This window comes from Neolamprologus brichardi, chromosome 7, assembly GCF_056152115.1.
Source record: "Neolamprologus brichardi isolate AB-2024 chromosome 7, ASM5615211v1, whole genome shotgun sequence".
NCBI classification, from domain to species: Eukaryota; Metazoa; Chordata; class Actinopteri; order Cichliformes; family Cichlidae; genus Neolamprologus; species Neolamprologus brichardi.
In genome coordinates, this window is record NC_142110.1 from 60,098,566 (window position 1) to 60,123,220 (window position 24,655).

Sequence of the window (24,655 nt, forward strand, 5' to 3'; positions counted from 1 at the left end):
AAGGAAGAGCCTTCAGTTTTTAGGCACCTCTTCTATGGAACCAGCATGCAGTTTGGATTCAGGAGACAGATACTACAATACTACAATATTTAGAAAATGGATGGCAAAAAGCACATCTTATTTAACCTCTACAGTTCTTACAACCATGTTTCAAAAGCCAATGGAAAAATACTGCCTCATTACAAGAAAAAAAACAAACAAAAAAAACCCCAACCTAAAAACCAGAAATTATGTAGTGTAACTTGTTTCCTTCTCCCTCCTGTGACCTCAGAAAAATGACAGGCTGTGGCCGAAGACAACCCATATATCAATTAACAGCAGATCTGTATTTGTATGCTGAACCTTTTTCTTGAATGCTATCGTTAATAACTGTGGAACATGAGATTTTCTCCTTTCTTAAAGGATGCTCCAGTGTGTGCTCTGCTAAAGCTGCTGTAGACAGGAATGTGTAAGACAGCACCAATAAGTCCATTTTAAATGCATTAGTGCTACTTTCAACCACACAAGATAGTGTGTAAGTAAGTGCAGTGATACATGCAAGCACACATGCACACATGCAGTTCTGACAGGTGGCTCAAAGAGTTGGCAGTTCGTCTTGTAACCAGAAGGTTGCCGGTTCGAGCCCCGGCTTGGACAGTCTCGGTTGTTGTGTCCTTGGGCAAGACACTTCACCTACCGCCTACTGGTGTTGGCCAGAGGGGCGCGATATGGCAGCCTCGCTTCTGTCAGTCTGCCCCAGGGCAGCTGTGGCTACAACTGTAGCTTGCCTCCACCAGTGTGTGAATGTGAGAGTGAATGAATAGTTTATTGCCTCTACTGAGGAGGTCATAGAGTGTTCATATTTGTCTGAAAACACGCATTATAGACAGATTTGGAGTTAATTGGGAACCAGAAATATTCTTTACTACTGAATTGGAGATGGTTTAAAATATAGATACTGTGTGCCATATGTTTGCAAACACATATCAAACTGAAGTAAGAACAATAGGCAAATACATTGCTAATGTTCTCAAGAGACTAATCCAGCTGCAGATATAGAGCGCTGGTGGAGGTCGACTGTAAGACTGCTCGTGGTTAATTCCACGTTGCAGGCCATGTTAGAGGCTTACAGCTGTGTACAGCTGTGTTAGCTCTACCTACACACGCTTACAGAAAGGACGAAAAATGGTTTTATTGCTGTTTTTTTTTCTTTACTAAAAAAAACAAAAACATCTTATGTATAAAGTTGCTATGCAACTGGAGTTTACTACCATCATAATTAAGGGTATGTTTAAAATGATCATTACATGGCAATGGCAGTAAATTTGTACTATAAAGACATGACATTAATACTTATCCTGATTTTTGCTGTGGTACATTAATTAACTGCATGTCATCAGATTCCTCAGATATGAAGATAGTGTGACTGGACTGGAGGCGAGGACAATGTGTTGACACGCGCGCACACAGACACACACACACACACACACACACACACACACTCCTATCGTGGACAAATGCTGCATTCTGGGAAACAGAAACAGGAATAAATGTTGTTCTGCCCATTAGAGCTCTCCTTTCACATCTTCCTCTCCATTTCCCCACTCTCCAATTCTCATCACCTATTTTATTCCCCCTTTAATCAATTTCATTTCTCCCAGTCGACAAGAAAAAGCAGCAGTTCTGGTGCCGTTGCTGTGGCAACTGTAGTTGCTAGGCAACCCACAACTCTCCATCATCCATTCCAGAAGTCTGACAGATGGAGAAAAAGAATGCCAAGGCAAAAGTGAGAGAAATAAAAGGAGAAGGAAGGACTTTAGGAAAGAATGAAGACAAGGAAAGGGCTCAAAAATGAAGATGGAGCAGGAGCTGAAAGATGGAGGGTCGCTGTAATGTACTTCACAAAAAACACAGCAATTCCAATAAGCTATTCAGATGTCCTCTCTTCATTTGAACACCCTCTTAGCCTCCAAGTACAAAAGTCCATACGTTCATTTTTTACTTCAGGTTATTTATTAACACACTGTGTTAGCGTCAGGTTTTAAATCAATGTCCTCTAAAGCTTTAAATGATTTTACACGCATACAGGTCAGTCAGGTTGAAACAGAGATACCACTAACAGTCATGCTTTAATAGTGGAAATCAGAGTGCTATTCCCCTGATGGCAACAGTTCTAAGTGGTGCAGCATTATGACACAAGCTAGAACAAGCTAGTGTTAGCCTTGCTGCTTGTGGAATGGCACATGTAGTAGCTGCTGTGTTGGCTCCAGTTTCAACTTTACACGAGGCTGATCAAAGCACAAGGGCAGCAATCCAACACAAAAGGCAACTGTATGGCATCTGTCCTGACCAGTGGCTGTTTGTTTGCTAAATTTGTGCTTAGCCTTTTCCAAGCTATAGCCACCAACCAAACACTCAAACAGTACACTATTCTGATTAGGCTTGATTCCTGTGGCCATCTTTTTTGATTTCAACTGACACAAGAAACTCTCTCCCTCTCCAGCGATATTTTTAGACTGGTTGCCTACTGCTGGTTAGTACCTGCACTGTTCTCAACTCTTTACTACCCCTAAAGTATTGCCAAGTAGACAGAAACTCTCCCAGGGCTTCTTTTTAGTAGGACTGCCCAAAACACCTCAAAGTCTAGAAAGCAGTCCTTTTCATGGCGAGAAGCAGCAGATCTACTGCCTACAAAAATATGGCACCAGCTGACATAAAAGGAGGAATGGACTGGTACTTGTATAGCGCTTTTCTACTCTGAGCACTCAAAGCGCTTTACACAACTTGCCTCATTCACCCATTCATACAAGCACTTTTTTCTATGCTCTTTCCATGCAAGTGCTTTCCATTTTAACATTTACATGCATTCATACACTGGTGAATGCATTGGAGAACACCTTCAGGTTAGTATCTTGCCCAAGGATATTTAACATTCAGAATGGAGAAGACTGTTATAGAACAGTATGTGATGTGGCGCTGTCACTTGGTTTTCGCTCGCTCTGTGGTATAGTATCACTTCCTGTTCCTGCTCAAACACAGTGGTGTTTCTGAGTAGCTTATTTGCTTAGCAGTTTAATTAACAACTTTTAAATACATTCTTTTTTCATAGTGTAATCTTCACGTGCTTCATCCGAAGCACACTTTCTGTGTACTCACTACCTAATTTATAGCCAAAGTATTCACTCACTGTCTCTGTACTGTTTCGCTAGCTTAGCTCGTAGCCGACCCGTTAGCACCATGGCTACTTCACCTGTCCTTCCTGCACTTTCTTGCTCATTGTGTCAGATGTTTAGTTACTCCTCGGCCTCCTTTAGCAGTAATGATATATGGAACAAATGTAGCATATTTGCAGCTCTGGAGGCCAGGATTACTGATCTGGAGACTCTGCTTCGCACCCTCCACTCACCCTTAGCTAGCAAGGCCCCTGTAGCTGGTGCAGCCGAAGATAGCGTAGGCCCCGCTAGCTGTTCCCCGGCAGATCCCAAGCAGCTGCGGAAAGAGGGCGGCTGGGTAACGGTGAGGAGGAAGCATAGTCCTAAACAGAAGCCCCAGGTACACCACCAACCCGTTCATTTGTCTAACCGTTTTTCCCCACTCAGTGACACACGCGCTAGGGGTCAAACTCTGGTAATTGGTGATTCTGTTCTCAGACATGTGAAGCTAGAGACACCGGCAACCATAGTCAATTGTCTTCCAGGGGCCAGAGCAGGCGACATTGAAGGAAATTTAAAACTGCTGGCTAAGGGTAAACGTAATTTCAGTAAAATCATAATTCACGTCGGCAGTAATGACACCCGGTTACGCCAATCGGAGGTCACTAAAATCAATATTGAATCGGTGTGCAACTTTGCCAAAACAATGTCGGACTCTGTAGTTTTCTCTGGTCCCCTCCCCAATCAGACCAGGAGTGACATGTTTAGCCGCATGTTCTCCTTAAATTGCTGGCTGTCTGAGTGGTGTCCCAGAAATGATGTGGGCTTCATAGATAATTGGCAAACCTTCTGGAGGAAACCTGGTCTTGTTAGGAGAGATGGCATCCATCCCACTTTGGATGGAGCAGCTCTCATTTCTAGAAATATGGACAAATTTATTAAACCCCTCAAAATATGACTATCCAGAGTTGGGACCAGGAAGCAGAGTTGCAGTCTTACACGCCTCTCTGCAGCTTCTCTCCTCCTGCTACCCCCCCAAAAACCCATCTCCATAGAGACTGTGTCAGCTTCCAAAAAGACAAAAAACAAACTAAAAACCAGCAACAAACAACTTAAACATTTACAAAGAAAGAACAATACAGTATCCACATCTGAACCAAAGAGTAAAACAGTGAAATGTGGATTATTAAATATTAGGTCTCTCTCCTCCAAGTCTCTGTTAGTACATGACTTAATAATTGATCAACAAATTGATTTACTCTGCCTTACAGAAACCTGGTTGCAGCAGGATGATTATGTTAGTTTAAATGAATCAACACCCCCGAGTCATTCTAACTACCAGAAATCTCGAAGCACAGGTCGAGGGGGCGGTGTAGCAGCAATTTTTCACACCAGTCTATTAATTAATGAAAGACCAAGACAGACTTTTAATTCATTTGAAAGCCTGATGCTTAACATTGTCCACCCCAGCTGTGAAACTCAGAAACCAGTCTTACTTGTTATCATCTATCGTCCACCTGGGCCTTACACAGAGTTTCTGTCTGATTTCTCAGACTTTATATCTAATTTAGTTCTGAGCTCAGATAAAATAATTATTGTGGGTGATTTTAACATCCATGTAGATGCTAAAAATGACAGCCTCAACATGGCATTTAATCTGTTGTTAGACTAAATTGGTTTCTCTCAAAATGTAAAAGAACCCACCCACCACTTTAATCACACTCTAGATCTGGTTTTAACATATGGCATAGAAACTGAACATTTAACAGTGTTTCCTGAAAACCCTCTCCTGTCTGATCATTTCTTGATAACATTTACATTTACAATAATTGATTACGCAGCAGTGGAGAGTGGACTTTATCAAAGTAGATGTCTTTCTGAAAGCGCTGTAACTAAGTTTAAGAATATAATCCAGCCACTGTTATCATCGTCAATGCCCTGTACCAACACAGAGCAGAGCAGCTATCTGAACGCTACCCCAACAGAGGTCGATTATCTTGTTAATAATTTCACCTCCTCACTACGTACGACTCTGGATACTGTAGCTCCGGTGAAAACTAAGGTCTCTAATCAGAAGTACCTGACCCCGTGGTATAATTCTCAAACACGTACCCTAAAGCAGATGACTCGTAATCTGGAGAGGAAATGGCGTGTCACAAATTTAGAGGATCATCATTTAGTCTGGAGAAATAGTTTGTTGCTTTATAAGAAAGCCCTCCGCAAAGCCAGAACAGCTTACTACTCATCACTGATTGAAGAAAATAAGAACAACCCCAGGTTTCTCTTCAGCACTGTGGCCAGGCTGACAGAGAGTCGGAGCTCTTTTGAGCCAACCATCCCTTTAACGTTAACTAGTAATGACTTCATGAACTTCTTCACAAATAAAATTTTTATCATTAGAGAAAAAATTACCAATAATCATCCCACAGATGTAATATTATCTACAGCTACTCTTAGTTCCATTGATGTTAAGTTAGACTCTTTTTCTCCAATCGATCTTTCTGAGTTAACTTCAATAATTACTTCCTCCAAACCATCAACGTGTCTTTTAGACCCCATTCCTACAAAACTGCTCAAAGAAGTCATGCCATTGATTAATTCTTCGATCTTATATATGATCAACCTATCTCTAATAATCGGCTATGTACCACAGGCCTTCAAGGTGGCTGCAGTTAAACCTTTACTCAAAAAGCCATCTCTAGACCCAGCAGTCTTAGCTAATTATAGGCCAATCTCCAACCTTCCTTTCATATCAAAAATCCTTGAAAGAGTAGTTGTCAAACAGCTAACAGATCATCTGCAGAGGAATGGTTTATTTGAAGAGTTTCAGTCAGGTTTCAGAGCTCATCACAGCACAGAAACAGCTTTAGTGAAGATTACAAATGATCTTCTTATGGCCTCTGACAGCGGACTCATCTCTGTGCTTGTCCTTCTTGACCTTAGTGCAGCATTCGATACTGTTGACCATAATATCCTATTAGAGCGATTAGAACACGCTGTAGGTATTACAGGTATTGCACTGCAGTGGTTCGTATCATATCTATCTAATAGACTCCAATTTGTGCATGTAAATGGAGAGTCCTCTTCACACACTGAGGTTAATTATGGAGTTCCACAGGGTTCAGTGCTAGGACCAATTCTGTTTACATTATACATGCTTCCCCTAGGCAGCATCATTAGAGGACATAGCATACATTTTCACTGCTATGCAGATGACACCCAGCTCTATCTGTCCATGAAGTCAGATAACACACACCAATTAGTTAAACTGCAGGAATGTCTTAAAGACATAAAGACTTGGATGGCCACTAACTTTCTGCTTCTTAATTCAGATAAAACTGAGGTCATTGTACTCGGCGCTGAAAAGCTTAGAAATATGGTATCTAACCAGATTCTTACTCTGGATGGCATTACCTTGGCCTCCAGTAACACTGTGAGGAACCTTGGAGTCATTTTTGACCAGGATATGTCCTTCAACGCACACATTAAACAAATATGTAAGACTGCGTTCTTCCATTTGCGCAACATCTCTAAAATTAGAAATATCCTGTCTCAGAGTGACGCTGAAAAACTAGTTCATGCATTTATTACTTCCAGGCTGGACTACTGCAATTCATTATTATCAGGATGTCCAAAAAACTCACTGAAAAGCCTTCAGTTAATCCAAAATGCTGCAGCAAGAGTACTGACAGGGACTAGAAAGAGAGCATATTTCTTCTGTTTGGCTTCCTGTTAAATCCAGAATTGAATTCAAAATCCTGCTCCTCACATACAAGGTCTTAAATAATCAGGCCCCATCTTATCTTAATGACCTTGTGGTACCATATCACCCTATTAGAGCACTTCGCTCCCGCTCTGCAGGCCTACTTGTTGTTCCTAGAGTATTTAAAAGTAGAATGGGAGGGAGAGCCTTCAGTTTTCAGGCCCCTCTTCTGTGGAACCAGCTTCCAGTTTGGATTCGGGAGACAGACACTATCTCTACTTTTAAGATTAGGCTTAAAACTTTCCTTTTTGCTAAAGCATATAGTTAGAGCTGGACCAGGTGACCCTGGATCCTCCCTTAGTTATGCTGCAATAGATGTAGGCTGCCGGGGGATTCCCATGATGCATTGAGTTTTTCCTTTCCAGTCACCTTTCTCGCTCTCTATGTATTAACAGACCTCTCTGTGTTGAATCATATCTGTTATTAACCTCGGTCTCTCTTCCACAGCATGTCTTTTATCCTGTCTTCCTTCTCTCACCCCAACCGGTCGCAGCAGATGGCCGCCCCTCCCTGAGCCTGGTTCTGCCGGAGGTTTCTTCCTGTTAAAAGGGAGTTTTTCCTTCCCACTGTCGCCAAAGTGCTTGCTCATAGGGGGTCATATGATTGTTGGGTTTTTCTCTGTATCTATGAAGCGCCTTGAGGCGACTTTTGTTGTGATTTGGCGCTATATAAATAAAATTGAATTGAATTGAAATTGAATATATGACCTTCTCTACAGCCGCAAATGGAGGTCAACATTATTTTGTCCCACTTTGACAGCAGTTGAAGCTGCGTGCTTCAACCTTTCTTTACTAAAAAAAACAAAAACAGGAGAGTGCTCTGAGGAAGGAGGGAAGACCTAGGACTCCAATAGTAGGGCTGGGTAACCAGCTTCCAGTTTGCATTCGGGAGACAGGCACTATCTCTACTTTTAAGATGAGGCTTAAAATGTTCCTTTTTTTCCTAAAGGTATCTTAGCTAGGTCTCCCTTGAACAAGAGGTTTTTAATCTCAATGGGATCAGTAAAAGGAGATCGTATGATTTGGGGTTTTTTTTCTCTGTATGTATTATTGTCGGGTCTACCTTACAATATAAACGCCTTGAGGTGACTGTTGTTGCGATCTGGCACTGTATAAATAAAACTGAATTGAAACTAAAATAGTTTTGAAATGGGAAATCAATTTTTTTTTAAACCCACACCTACCCGATAGGTCTAATATTGTTATCAGACCTGTGCCATATCATATCATTCGTATGTGTTTACATTTACAGTGGAACCAGCCCAAATGTGTCTGGCACTAAGCAGAAACGTGGATGCAAGTGAGTGATGCGGGTACTAGGGTTGGGCCATATCATACTGTTCATAGTAATACCGGTATAATGTTAGGCAATAATTAGAAAATGAAATATCACAATAGAATATGGGTTAAACGTGCATGCGCAGTGCCTTTGTTTTCATACACACATCGCGGAAAAAGCATGGCGGTGATGGAGAATGAGAAGGGCGAAAGCGAGTCGTTGAATGAAACAGATGAACCAGAATTGGTTTGTAAAAATGGTGCAACTTTAGTGGTGTGGAACTGGTTTGGCTTTCGTCCATCAGATACACACCAAAGCACAATTTATGGTAGAGCATGCAAGCGCCGTGGTACACGGTGCTCAAAAATCTGTCAAAAAATGTTTTAGTACGACTTTGGTAGGTTACGAAGCTTACCAAAGTCACTTGATGGATTGTCGGAGCATTACGTCTATCGTAGGCAGGAGCCTCGCAGAGTGATACGTACTGTGCTTCAACATAATATTACCGTATTGTGTGTGTATAACCTCTTTTTAAAGTTTTGTGGATATTATACATGGTTATGCTGAGGATATGTCGGTCAATTTCCACTGGAAATCCCTTTTGGTTAAACTGTCAGCAAGTTAAAAAAACAAACAAACAAAAAAAAAAAAAAAACACCTGCTTGTTTAAGTGAAAATACATTGATGGGGTTTTTTTGCACTAATAAAGTTGTAAAGTATTTTGTCTCACGTCAATTATATCGTCAGTTATATCATTATGGCAAATTTTCAAATATATCGTGATAAATATTTTTGACCATATTGCCCTACCCTAGCGGGTACACTGAGGAAAAGCTGCAGTTACTTTAGAAAACTAAAGTTTTTTTCATACCAAAAAGCCACTGTCACAGGCATCATCAGATGAAACTTTCCTTAGTCAGAACATAAGCTCCAACTTGGTTCCTACTCGCATTAACTCACCTTGGTTTGCTACGGTTTTCAGGGTTCTTCATTAGGTCATAGAACCTGGTCCTGGTACCAGGTACTAAAATAGTACCTACTTGGCCGGGGTTCCAAGCAATCCAAGCAGGTACTAAAATGTGACATTGACAGACTGCATGCCACCGATTGACTGGAACGTCTCGTTCACGAAAATCAAAATGGTAAATGGTAAATGGCCTGTATAGCGCTTTTCTAGTCCCTAAGGACCCCAAAGCGCTTCACACTACATTCAGTCATTCACCCATTCACACACACATTCACACACTGGCGATGGCAAGCTACATTGTAGCCACAGCTGCCCTGGGGCGCACTGACAGAGGCGAGGCTGCCGGACACTGGCGCCACCGGGCCCTCTGACCACCACCAGTAGGCAAACATGGGGTTAGTATCTTGCCCAAGGATATTTGGCATGCAGCCAGGAGGCAGCCTGGGATCAAACCACCGACCTTCTGATTAGTGGCTGACCTGCTCTGCCACCTGAGCTACAGCCACCCCATTTTTGAAACCACCATTTTTGAAACCCGGCGTTCTGGGAATCCATCCTACCTCACAAACCATCCCTACCCGTTGTTTCTGCGCATGCGCACAACACGAAACCCAAATTTACTTTATTTTTTTTTAACCCATTGTGAATATTTCGTATGGTTATGGTTAGGGCTGTGGTTAGGGCTAGGGGTAGGATTACTCAGAAGTAACCATCTGATAGGACGATTTGCCAAAGTAGGACGGTTTCTCAGAACCAGCAATGAGGGAAATACAACGCTGTAGTCCCCGAGCTTGACAAAAAGCCACAGACCCAAGCAGCAGATATATCGTTGCCTCGACATTCACCCAATTTCGTCACCAGACGCATTGCTATAACAATGACCCAATGACATTGGGCGGTACTCGACTGTAATGGAAAACAAATGATTCGAATAGGTACTAATGGAAAGAGGCTATTAAGTACCATAAGCACTAACAACTGTACTAAATATAAATATCTAGTACTATTCTCATCCCATGCTTCAGACCATGTAGAAAACCAAATATATGCCTTTAAAAACATATTCAAGATGAAGTAGTGAGCAGTATGCCTGCTATATTTAGAGAGGACATCATGTCCATTACATAAGGGTCCATCCTGCCTGACCCTGACTGTGTCTGGCCCAGGGACATCGCAGGGAGGAGTCACCAAAGCCGCGCTCTCCAGCTGATGCAAAGCCAGGTAGACCTTCTCAACACCCTTTTTTTCAGCTTTTTGACACAGCCTTAAAAAAAAGCCACAGAGTCTTACCCCCTCAGGGCTCAGAAGTCATGGACTATGAAGACAGCAAAGGACACTCACAGTAACCTTACACTAGTTTGATCCATGTAAAGCACAAACCTCAAGTCCTCTCACTTGTCAGTATTAAATTTTCTTGCAGAGAAAAGTCTGAACCACAAAACAAACTAGCTGATACGGTTTCTTCATCGTGAAGTAAAAGAATTCCAGCAACACTGAAGTGCTTTCTTCCCGACCTTGGTTGTCATGACAGTCAACAAGGCTTGTTGAGCCCAAGGACGAGGGCTGTTGAGGGTGCTAAAATCCAACCAAATACTGCAATGTTACAATTGCTGATTAAAAATCCACTTCCTTTTCTGATGCCAAAAGCGTGGGAGGCAGCAGGACTGACATGTGACAAAACCCAAAATGAATCCAAAAAATACCTGGCACCCATGTGAGCTGAATCCCTGAACACACCTCAAACGAAAGTGAAATACACCAAACTGGTTGTGCCTGATAGATCTGTGCCAGGATATCACAACAAATTTAAAGCCATTTCTCACTCTGGATGTGGAACAAGGCATCATTTTCCTAAGAATCAAGTGAGAGGACAAACTGGACTTTTGTCATAGAAGAACATTTCTGCTGTGCTCACACAGTTTAGTGTGATCTAAAATCATGGCTGCAGAGATTTATCTGAGGCAGGCTGATAACTAAAGTACGTGCAAGTCTCTGTGGGAAGACCTTACTTTGACAGTATGCAAATGAAAAGTCCGTAAAGTGAAATCTGTGTTAAAACTAAGGACTTGTGCAGGTTACAGTCACTGTTTTTAGAAGTGCATTCCTCAGAGAAGCAGTTAACACACGTAAAAGGGAGAATTTTATCTGCTGCACTTTTTAGATAGTAACACAGCAGCTCTGGGTTTTCTGGATATTATACGAGTTGCTGAAACTGCTACGCTGACACCTCCGTAGCCAGGTGATGCTCAGTTGGAGTCTGTGGACAGCTATCTTGTTACTGAAACATGCAAACTTACACATTTGCCATTCAAATGTGTACAGCACACAGCTGACATCAAGCTTCACGCCTTGCAACTATTTCCCTAAGCTGGCCTGGCTAACGCAGTGCTGTTTGAGAGGCAGTACTTCCACATGCGAGAGGACCAAGAGAACTAAGCAGAAAGGAGAAATGAAGGACCAAAAAGATTCTTCTGCAACATCCTGTGAGAATGATTTGACACACGTAGATAAAATTAAAACTTGACTCTGGTCATTATCAGTGATGGGAAAACACAACAAAGGCACTAAAATATAAACTGAGATTTCAACGCCACCACAGATGACACCAGAAGGTATCTGCAGCAGCTTCACTCCGATGAGACTTTGCTGTGTTTTTAAAAAATATAATCCTGGTTCCAGTGATTGAAATGATACAGTGCAGGCCAGGCCGGTCACGTCAGGTAAAGCAGGCTGCATACGCCTGCAAGTGTTTCATCATAACAGTCCTCTCAAGAACTCAAGAGTTTCTGTTCACTGACACATACGCGCTCACTCTTTTCACTAATGCCTAGTGTGCTTTCTCACGCATTTTGATTTTTTGACATTACCACTGTCCCAGCCACCCCACCCCCCACCCCCCTCATGCAAACATTTTACTCACATTTGCAACTACAAATAGATGTGCGAGGACTATAAAACGTATTTAACAGCACGTCCGTGAATATCATGTATTCAGTATTGTAGCTTATGATGGAGTCAGAGCACCTTTTCTGACAAACATGCCAGGATCTGAAGCGCCAGCATTATGACCAAGACAATGAAAACCGTGGAGAGGAAAAAATGATTTTTCACAGTCGACAGCAGCACTTACTGTGATCACAATCACAATAAGTGCTGACAGTAAGAAGTCCATGAGAGTCCTTAATTAAATCACCTGTTCAGCAAGCGTGTAACTGTGGTGACTGCATCTAACATACTAAAATACAATGAATTATACTCATCAAATAGGAAATTAAGCTTGTGATATTATATGATTTTATCTGACTGAAAAATTTTAAAGGGATTTTTATGTTAGTGTGAATTTTCATAGTCAGTTCAACTAAACAACCTCATTAGACCTATTTGGTAAACTGTGTGTTTTTGGCATTCATGCCAGTTCTGCCCACAGGTGCTGATGTATAATGCAAGCTCCAAAAAGCATCCATCACAAAGATCTTCAGGCAGGTTGTTTGTTGTAGGTATAATAGTGAAATGCCATGTTGGCTTAATATGAGCACATGGATTTTATTTCTATAAACTAGATTGATAGATATAAACAGAGTGAGGATAAAGCAGGGTTTGTTTTACCACGTGATTGACATGTTGCTAGCCTCAGTGCATGCCGTGTGTCAGCCAGACAGTGCATGCTCTTTGCTTATCGTGTCTGGTTTCAAAACACTAACCACATCCCTACACTCATCTTGAGCCTTAAAAGCAGGACTCCACTAAGCACTGGGTCACAGTGGTCGTGGTGGCTGCAAGTGTGTAGACATGTTTCCCACTGTTTTTCCAGCAGTGTCCAACTTACTGAAGACAATTAACACACCGGCCAAAATAAGGATTATTAAATTACTGCAAGAGTGTTAAGTTTCACAAAGGTACCAATAAAGCATGTGCACACCCACACAATGTGCAAGAGCCTGAGTGATAGTATGAGGTGGCAAAGAGAAAATAAGAGAAACTGCGATAAGGACAGCAACAAATCTGACAGAGAAGAGACCTGAAGACAAGGAGATCGAGGCAGAGAAAATTAACGCAGTCTATTCCCAAAGAGGGCACAGATCAGAGAAAAGTAAGTAAAGCTACTAGAAGCCTGGAGGGCAGCTGTGGTCCCCTGGTACGCCACAAATACTGGCACACAGCCCGTGTGCTCAGAATGGAAACACTCGGAGGAGCCAGCACAGCGACGCTGCTACCAACTGGAGGGCAGGAGGAAACAGGAAATGTGACACTCTACCTTGAGTCACTGCTCTAAACACAAACAAAGCTGCCTTACAATGAATAACTCCATACAGAGAAGTGACAGTAAACATCTGCACAACTAGCACAGAAAAAGAGTAATGCCACACTGAGGCTGAACACAATCCTGATTTAGACCCAAGTGCGAGAAGCCTTTGTATTACAAATTGCTTCTGTGGCAAAGGAGGACTGAAAAATTACCTCAGGAATATTATTAGGTGGTTTATTTTGAACAACACTGGGGAAAAAAGTGGTCAACAGTTATAAGATCGTGTTTATTATCCCATCACTTTTGAGTGTCAGGATGTGAGGAAAAAAATGAAGCCTAAAACACAGAGTCAAGAAGAGGAATTTTACTGATTGATGCTATATAACATGGCTGAACACAAAAACATTCTGCATTAACCATCCAGTTATATCAAGTCATTTATCCCATTAATGTTAATAAGCGACAGCTTAATCTGCTACAGGCGATGATTTCTGTTTAAGAGTGTCTGACACAGATGAGCAGCCTTCTGCCAGATAAAATGCTTCCAGCTCTCTCAGAGTGTAGTTAAGCAAAGAGGGGCTTTGAGCTATGTGCTAACAAGTAGAGGATAGTATTTACCAGCAAATTCATTTTTCATGACAGCATTTGCTTTGAGCTTTAAAAGCGAGGAAATGTTTGTATTAGAGATGGACCGATCCGATATTACGCATAGGTCCGATACTGACGTAAATTCCTGGATCGGATATCGGAGATAAATAAAAAATGTAATCCGATCCATTAAATATTTTAAAAAAAGCACCTCACAAAACTTGCGACACGGCATAACTCGGCTCATAACCGTAGCACGTCGAAGCAGTGTGCTCACGTGATAGAGCGGCTGTGTGTATTTGTAGCCTGGGTACCAAACCAGCATTTCATCTCCAATAAAGTTTTCCCAGAGAGAAGTAAAGCAAGTGTGTAAGTTCATCTCTGAATGTTTGTAAAGCATTCCCACGTTAAGCTTAACAACCGATATATGGAGCGACTGCCTCTTCTTGCTGCTACTTCAATCGTGAAACTGATTAATGATCAGCTGATCGGCTTTTCTGTCACGAGTCCGTCTCTCTTGTCTGTTTTTGGCCCACTTCGCGCCAGAAAGAGGAAACCAGCGGCTGAACAGCAGCACGTTTAACCTTGATAAGCTGTTGTTAGAATTTATTTAATATTACTTTCTACACCAGGATCCTTTTCTACGTAGCTGACGGCTGGTAACTGTGCAGGGGCGGATCTAGCAAACTTTAGCCAGGGGGGCCGATAGGGCATGAACAGGGAAAAGGGGGCACAAAGACATACTTTTCTTTCTTATTCTCATTTAAAATGTCGAGCTTTTAATAAATAATTATCTGAATCTTACACCCAAAGTTTTAATCTTATGTAAAATATATAGAAGTCCATTACTGTATATAGTAACTGTTAAGTCTAATATACCCTAGTAAGATATAGTACTTTTTCCTTTGGGAAGATACCATCTGTGCAGTCTGCAGTTCTGTTGAAGAAAGACGTTTTAAAGATGATTTAATTATTCTTGAAAAATAATTGATTTCTGTGCATTTTCTTTTTCCCACACTGCATCAAATTAAAGTTGATTACGTCGATTAAGCATCATGAGGTGGGGGGTGGTTCCTTTTTTTTTTCTTTTGCTGGGAGTTTGCAACCCTATTAGTTAGGTTGCTTAATATTTCTGCTAAGTACTCTTTAAAATACCAGAATAGGGAGGATGGAGTAGGTTTAAGTTTATTAGATTGATCAGTATTGCTGAACTATGAAATATTTTGGGTGCAGTGTATTTTTTACATACAGGTATAACAGAATAGCTTTAGTGTTGTTGTTTATTTAAATTTGAGTATGAACTTATACACAATGCAGCAATATATTAAAAAAAACAGTTTTATTGATTAAAAAACACTATATCAGATTCATATTGGTATCGGCAGATATCCACATTTATGGTATCGGTATCGGACATAAAAAAGTGGTATCGTGCCATCTCTAGTTTGTATGCAAATATGCAATAGAAGGGGGAAAAGCACTGACAGTGGTGCCTGCATTTCTTTGGTCTGAAGTTGTGTTAGGTAACATAACATATTTGAAAAACAATGCTGTCAACACGTGCTGAGTGAAGTATTGTATGTGACAGTCATGCCTATGTTGAAGCTGCCTTTCCTGCCAAAAAATAAAAATTTTTGTCCTTAACAGCTCAGTGTTACTTGTTCTTTTATGGAGAAAGTCTCCTTAGATCATGTAAACAGTGCACAGGAACCCCACTGGCTTTTGGAGCAGTGACTTTAGATAGAATCTCGCTTGACCTGTAGTTTTCACCTGGAAAAGGGGCGTTACAATGCAAACAGTTTGACAGACAGCACTCAGACAGATTTGGCTTGGTAGATAAACTGAGACAGTTGAGGCAACACCAACTAGCTTTGCTGTGAACACACGGAGTGGTTACTGTAGTTCTGCAGTTACTAAAAGCCTTTCCTTTCAGTAAGACAAATAGTGAAGCCTGTTACACATATACTCACAGAGCTAGAGTTAAATCCAGTATCTCTTACTTCACTCAAATTAAATGCTGACAATAACAGTGGAGTGATTTATTCATTTTTGTTTATAATTAACGGCAAACACAACTAACCGTTCTATTTTACTGGGACATTACAAGTGGTGGAGTGACAAACCAATCAAACAGTGTTGGACCACGGTAGCAAAGCTTTAGAAAAACTGAAAAACACCTTCAATAGGAAAAGTGGCAGTGTGTATCTGTTAGTAAATCTGTGGGTGGAAGCTAAATGAAACCTCAAAGCAGAAAGTGTAAAGTGTAAAGCATGCCTAAGTAACTGGTCACAGGGCCCATATGGGGTAGATGCTAATGCTTAAACACACTGTACCATAAGTAAAGTGTTAGCTACCATTAACAGCCTGTTCACACATCATGTCCCAACAAGTTCAATGAAACCAAAAGCAAAAGCAGCTCCATTAGAAGCTTCAGCCACTGGAGACCAATGGCGTTTATGTTCTCAGTTTGACTTCAAAAATGAATGAATGAATCATCATTACAACAAAAAAATAAATATAAATAAATAAAACATTCCAACAATGCATCCTAAATGCATACACATCACAATATGTTCTGCTATACATTCATCCACATAGTTTCTTTGTTGGTTTTCTACACTGAGGGAGATTTTTGGAGTAATAATACTGTAATGTGAGATGTGAAAACGCAGAACTTCCTGCTACAGGAGCCATCTCTTCCTCTCTAGAGAAATGCTGCTGAATCCTAGTAACCTACGGTATGCATTTCTTTTACGCTTTAGCAGAATGAAAAGGTTGAGACTTACCAATTTTCTGATTGAAAATTTTGTCAAATGTCAGTTCATCTCTCTCCTCCAGGTACTTCTGCATCACACTGCGAATGCTGTGAACACAAGGTGGTGGGGAGAGGAAGAAGCAGATTAATATGCAGCACAGTTAGCAGCTCACTAAGCTACATGCAACAGCAGCTCAGCGACAGCAGTCCCAGCCTCCAGTCAGAGATCCGTCCCAGGTTTGGAACTCTCCCGTCCCCACACAGCAGGAAAGGGACAAGGACACAAGGGAGGCTACAGCAGAACCTGGAGAGATACACGCTACCCTGGGAGCAGGTGTTAATGAAAATGAGAGCAGGGAGAATGAATCAATTAGCGCCCCCTCCATAGGCCCATTAACACTTCACCAGCTCACTTGATACACAACAACAGCAGAGGAAGGCTTCACCTACAAACACCTCTGCATGCACACACACTGAGCATGTGCGAGGTGAACCCTTAACTGCAGTGGCCAAGATGATGATACAATAGCAGCGACCTTATCAGACTTGTGCATCATTTCTCAATGCATTACAGTGCATAACTCATAAATGGGACACACCACAATAGTTAGCTTTTCAACAATGTATCAGTGTAAAATACTGAGCACTCTCCTATTGAAATTGTATTTTCAGTCTATTTCTAAGCATGTGAATGATTCATATTCAAGAGTTAACTAAAACACATTAGAATATGTAAAAAAAAAACGCAGGCTTTAAATTTTTTCATGTGTAAAAAGGAAATGATGCGCTAAAACGATAAGTCGATTAACATCCGTCGTTTCTGTCTACAAATTAAAACAACAAATTAAACCTCCAGTGCACACACCCAGCATCAACCAAAGCACTGTCCACTGGCTACAAAGGCACTTCCATCAAACATTTGCATGAATTACAGCATACATACCATAAGACAGCCACACACACACCCAAGCTACGACTACAACTAAACGACTTCATGCCCACCTGAAAAAAGGGGTGCTATGCAAGCTACAATTCAATTTTCAATTCAATTATATTTATATAGCACCAAATCACAACAACAGCCGTCTCAAGGCGCTTTATATTGTAAGGTAGACCTTACAATAATACATTCAGAGAAAAAAACCCAACAATCATATGACCCCCTATGAGCAAGCACTTTGGCGACAGTGGGAAGTAAAATCTCCCTTTTAATGGGAAGAAACGTCCAACAGAACCAGGCTCAGGGAGGGGCGGGGCCATCTGCTGCGACCATTTGGGGTGAGAGAAAGAAAACAGGATGAAGGACATACTGTGGAATAGAGCCAGAGATTAATAACAAGTGTGATTCAGCAGAGGTCTATTAACACATGTTGAGTGAGAAAGGTGTCTGAAAAGGAAATACTCACTGCATACAGACTTCCCAGGTCTTATTCACACACAACTTTATCTAGTTATGTTGTAGAGCAACTTAAAAAGGCAAAAACTACAGCAGGCTGAACCCTGAATAAACGAGCACATTAGCAGTTTCTCCCCATAGAGGATTACTCTGAAAATACAAAAACAGAACCTATCTGGACCAGAGAGTGGAAACACTAACAGGCCACAGCAAGTCAGACACCAACAACAAGACTAAGGTATAAACAAATTTTGTTCAACGTTACATCACACCCAATATGGTGGACAACTCTCAGGCAACGTGAGCATGACATTACGTGAGAAACATGCTGTAACGGCCAGAGCTGAGATGGTAAAATTAGCCAGCAGCCCAGTGCTCTGCATCCTGGGCTTGTTTGGGCTAATTTTCATGGGAAAGTGGGAATGAACATCAACTGCAGCCACAGCAACAGGAACAAGAACCTAGGAAGTAGACACTTCCTCTTTTAGAGGTTTGTGTGCCCCACTGAATCATTAGCAGCTGACTCTGGATTATTCGCGCTAAACTGCACCACATAAAAGCAGCTGGTAATATTTACTGTACAAGTCATGCCTCATTGGACAGTAAACACGTGTGTGTGGGGTGGGGGGGGTGGGGGGGTGGGGGGGGGAAGACTGCTACACTGTATCTAGTTAGTGAGGTTAGCATTGAGTTTGCTAATGAAACAGTGCATTAAAATCAAATGAAGAGCATGTTGGAAGAAACCAAGCTAGTAATCTGCATTTGACTGCTCAAGATTTGAAAGATCACCAACTGCAGTGCCACATACAACACTGAGCAAACACACGTTTGTGGCAGAAAGATAAACCCTCAGAAGCACAGTCTCACAACACTGTCATGATGGTGTCACAGATGCATAGACATCGATGTGAACAGCTTTCATTGTTTTTTACCAGTGCAGCCCCCAATAACAGCAGCAGCATTAGCTCACGGGAGCAGATGACCGGAGCAGATCAGAAAACAAAGAGCCTCCCAGTGTAGAAATGCAGTGTGACTGACAGTGACTGTGGGCAAAAAGACAGAAATAAAGCAGTATTATTTACAGGCATCCCCATGACACTGACAATCTGTGAGTGGCATGGTGTCAGAAGGGTATGAATGTAGCGTTAACGCTTGTAGGCACTACCTTCACTTATTGTGCGTCTTTATCCGCTTTGTCCACAGTCTCAACAGTCCCCACACATTTCTGAGGAGGACCGTGGCTGCAAGAGGCGGTGTTTAAAAAGTCTAGAATGGCAGGTATCAAAATAATAATACATCCTATTTCTCCATCTTTAAGCATGATAACCAGCCAGTGGGACCAGTACATCCAGGTACTGAGGATCAACCAATGAGCCACAAAGCAGAGATACTAAAAACCCGGGACACTCTTAGGTTTTTAGATGACCTATAACAATGATGGATGTAGCTGACAGAAGACGACTGATATCAGCCTAAACGTTTCTGACTCTACTTTCACATTAAACCTGTTCAAGTATGCGTTCAGGTGTAAAATAGCTGACACACATCTCCTCCAGTCTTGTGTCAGTGTGTCACCACGACCTCACCTCACACAACTTTTTTTGGAATTAGAGACGAGATAAACAAGCGTGTCTACATTACACTCCAATTTCTTTTTTTCAAGTCAGTACAGCAGACAGAAATATCACCTCCTGATTTCTCACTGATGATGATTGATCGATCACCCGTACGCATCGAGATACATCCGTGTTGCAAGTGTCGGACGTGTTTACAGGTTGAATATGCCCCTGCTGTGAGGAAGCTTTCATTTCTTATGAATCTCAGAACTTAAGACCTCAAAGAGGAAATAAGACAAACATCACCTTAACTGGCAAGCTGTTACCACTCACCCTGACCATCATCAATCTCAGCACCCACTAGCACAACCATTACAACACAATTCAACAAAATCTTCTGCTGCCTCCTCGGCGACCTTTATCAAAGCCACTCAACGGTGATTTCTGCAGCGACAAAGTAGCGCCCTGGAGGCAGAGACCCTCCCAATGTTAGGTGACCTGATTCTTTACCTCGCTACACCGCCTGACTGCATTTCACTGCAGAAAGAACAGGTTTGGTACACACTTGCTATTACATTTAAGCTCAGCCTGTACTAAGCAGAAGTGATGCTAGTTGCAGTAACAAGCTGCAGGTGGGTAAAGGGGTTACAAAACCAACATGTGTAAGGTCTGACTTTCAGCTCTGCATTAAAAGGTCACACACAGGAAAGGATTCTGAAATAGGTTAACTCGGATCATGTCTCTGCATTTGCTTTGGCCCCGTTTGGCGGTAGGCCAGTGCCAGTGTAAGAAGCACAAACGGCCTGCTTTCATTAGCTGTTAATCTGCAGTCTGACGCTATAACAACACTGTGCTGGTGACCATTCCAGGCTCCAGGAAGTATGCACATGTGTAAATATTTAACATATTAACAGCTTGTCACTAGCATTTCTGTAGCCGGCTGTGTGGGCATGTAATTGAACTGTGCTGATAACATACTGCACAGTGCCAAGGTTCTGACCCAACTCAAACCTGCTTCAGACATTTTCAGCCCATGTCTGTAGTTCTCACGCTGTGGGAGAGCAACAACTAACATTTTATTTGCTCTGTCAATATTTCTCAAGAAAGCTTAGTTTATACCTGACAATACAAACAGGACCTGAGTAGGTGGAAGGAACACTTGTTTCAGCTCATTTGAGCCTGCAGACATGTAATTACTGTCTTTAACAGGAAAACTCACTTTGCCAAAACTTGTTTTTCTGGCTGCTGCTCAGCCTCAAGTGGATTCAGAAGGGGCAAAGACAGCCACTTATAAGAAAGCCTGAGCAATTTTCAGATCTGCAATCATTCTCGATTAATTCACTCTGGAAAAAGTGGTTTTACTCTATAACTGGGTAGAAATAGTCCATTAAATGCTGTATTAAATAGCAATATCTCAGTGCTGTCTGAAAAGCAAAAATATTAACAATGGCACTTTCGGGATTAAGAGCTTATGGGATTCTTGCACAATTTACTGTTTGGCTCAACAACAGATTTTAATGACATCTCAATGCAGAGTACAAACTGCAAAATTAAAAAACTGATCTGCAACAACTGGTTAGCACAGTTGAAATGATGCATCTATCAGTGAAAAAAATCACTGGCTGCAGGAGCCTGGCAGAGGGGTCGTAAGTCATCATGACTAGAGCAGGGCGATATGACCAAAAATATTTATCACGATATATATTTGAAAAGTTGCCATAACGATATAACTGACGATATAATTGACACTAGACAAAATACTTTACAACTCCACAACTTTATTAGTGCAAAAATTAAAAAAAAGAAAACACCAATGTATTTTCACTTAAACAAGCAGCTGTTTTTTATGTGCATTAAAGTTATATAAAAATTTAACAGTGCAAATGCAAATTCCTTGCTGACAGTTTAACCAAAAGGCATTTCCAGTGGAAATTGGCTGACATATCCTCAGCATAACCATGTATAATATCCACAAAACAATACGATAATATTATGTTGAAGCACAGTACGTATCACTCCGCGAGGCTCCTGCCTACGATAGCGGTAATGCTCCGACAATCCATCGAGCAGTGCAGGTGCGTAGCTTAGCAAAGTCGTGCTAAAACATCTGACAGATTTTCGAGTGCCGTGTACCACATAAAATCATTTCGAGGTCAGTAAACACAACCAGAATTCATACATAAGGCACACGGGATTATAAGGGGCACTGTCGATTTTCAGAAAAATCAAAAGATTGATTTTAAGTGTGCCGTATTTTCCAAAAACACGGTAATAACAACGGCCCACTAGCATGCTCTACCAAAAATAGTGCTTTGTTGTGTATCTGACGGACGAAAGCTAAACCAGTTCCACATCACTGAAGCTGCAGCATTTTTACAAACCAATTCTGGTTCATCCGTTTTATTCAACGATCCGCTTTCGCCCTTCTCATTCTCCGTCGCCGCCATGCTTTTTCCGACATGTGCGTATGAAAACAAAGGCACTGCGCATGTGCGTTTTACCCATATTCTATCGCGGTATTTCATTTTCTTATCGTTGCCCAACATTATACCGGTATTACCGTGAACGGTATGAAATGGCCCAGCCCTAATCATGACTCAAGCGTGACAAAGACATCAAAGACATGCTCCCTATTTTTGAAACAGCAGCAGGTGGAGAACTGGTCCATGTGGCAAAGCATGCTCAACTGAGCTGCAGAGAACAACACAGACTACTGACAATAGAGGCAGTCTCACCAGAGACCAACAATGACACACAGGATGGATTTTATTCATATGAAAACTGTTAAAGATTCCACTTATAGGTCTGATTCCTTATTGACTCAGGAGGAATCCTCCAAATGTCAGCATTAGTGGAGATGTTTTGGGGTTTGGGCTGAGTCCACAAACAGTATGTGTGCAACTCATCTAAGTCCGACCTGCCTGCATGACACTAACATTAGGCTAACCAAATATTTCTTCTCAGTAACAACCACAATGCTCAGCTGGGAAACAGTGGGGCTCATGCAGTGTTATCAAATATGAGCTTTTCATTTAGACTCATACTGTGTTAGCAAGGATGCTTCGGCATATTGACGTCTTTTTATACTGAAAAGGAAAACAGTGACATGTACTAACACTGCTGTCCACTGTAAAAATGAGCCCGTCTTTGCTCCGCTCCCTGCTGCATGTTCCCAGCAGCACAGACCATGGGAAAAACAACATAAATAAGATCAGAGGAACGGGATTCTGAATGACGTGCTGGTCTATCATTTGACTATACAACAATGACCAGCATGCACCACTGCAAAAATATAAAAATGTTAAATAAGTGTGTTTTTCCCTTCATATTTAATATTTCACGTCTGCACACATGCACAGACACCACCCTGAACTCTGTGTCTCATAGAGAGAAGGCAGTTGTTTTTTGTACTTTAGCTGGAGACAGGAATTGGAAGATGTGATTGGCTGAGGGCCGTTACTGGTGAGGCCAGATCTGGCTAAGACTCGGTCAGCATTAACTTGATCTCTGTAACATAACAGCAGGTCATCCTGTCGCCATCCCCCACACTTTTCTTCTCAGCTGCCGCCAGTGTTGCCGTCAAAGTCTCGCCTCACTGCCAGAGGACTCAGCGTGGCCCGCTGAGAATGTGGCAGCACCATGCTATCTCCAAAGTGCCACATTTAAGTGCAACCTTCCGGCCTCTGCAAGTATGCTGCAGGAAGCTTCACACATGCACGACTGTTACAGCCGTGCATGCATTACTGGTTGCCCATTCCCACGCATGCACGCACGCACTTTTAATCAAGTTCTGCTTTTTTTAAAAACAGAAAAGCCGGTCTCTTTTACTTGCCCTTCACATTTGTCATGATTCATTCCATTCAACCATTCCACATTCCTCTGAAAACATTCAACATACGCACAATCACACTCCAACACATAGACAATACCTGGGCTTCTGTGTATAAAACATTTTTACTCCCGCAGAAAGGAACATCCCCAGCACTGTAGTAAAACTGAGGAGAATATTAGTTGGGTTGTTCGTGAACAAGACGCTCTCACGACTTGTTGAGTAACACCACTGACGTCTGACGACGTCACATTTTAGTACCCGTTCGGATCGCTTGGAACCCCGGTCGAGCAGGTACTATTTTAATACCGAGTACCAGGTACTATGACCTAATGGAAAAGCCTAAAAACCGTGGCGAACCATGGCGATTCAATCCAAGATGGTACTAATGGAAATGGGGCTTTTGAGTCACTGAAGCAGACCCCATCACGGTGTGTGCTGTTGGTGCCTGTTTGAGTGTTTCTAAGGGCTCATCTGAGATAAGTCATGCTTGCTGTTTGGTACAGACCATCCAACAAGTTGTGCTACAGTATTGCCAGGTCACATTTCTCCATTTTATTAGTTTTGCACTTGCATTAATTAGAAGATGTGTGTCTATAAATCTCCTACTCAGTTCCTGCATGCAGCTGCGAACATGATCCTAATGAGCTCACTTCTGGCTCCAAAGAACCATAATGGCTGCAGCTGAAAGAAGCTTCAGAAAGTGTGTGATGCCACAAATACTCTGTCCAGCTCTTATGCTCTCTATAGTGCACGCGTACACACAAACAAGTACTGGCTGTATGTAATGGTGTGGACAGGAAATTAAAAACTAGGAACTAAACAAAAGATAAATGTATAAATGAAGGAACAAACTAGTTTTAAAAGGCATATTAAATTAGCAATCTCCATTTGATCACTATCCTCTAGCTTGTTGTTCAGTGGCACAACCCAAGCCTGCAGTCACAGACTCTACCAGGTATGCGGTAGTTAGGAGGAAGGGCTGGAAACACTATGACCTACAGGCACATCCAACGGTCTCACCACTTTTTGAGGAAATGCAGTAATCGAGGATGCACATGAAGCATGTGGGTGAGACACAGATACAGCCCTGTTAGTCAAGTCCAAGTTTATATCACTGAATTTTGTCAAGATAGCATTCTGTGT

General features: G+C 41.8%; 1 protein-coding gene across 1 annotated transcript in view; it reads right to left on the bottom strand.

Annotated features, from left to right (window-relative positions):
• The window catches only part of grk3 (G protein-coupled receptor kinase 3), a 72,383-nt gene that overhangs the window by 39,091 nt on the left and 8,637 nt on the right, over positions 1 to 24,655 (bottom strand). The window contains exon 2 of the mRNA XM_006797348.3: positions 16,760 to 16,836. Coding sequence (XP_006797411.1) covers positions 16,760 to 16,836 — 77 coding nt within the window. The remainder of the gene's footprint in view (positions 1 to 16,759; positions 16,837 to 24,655) is intronic.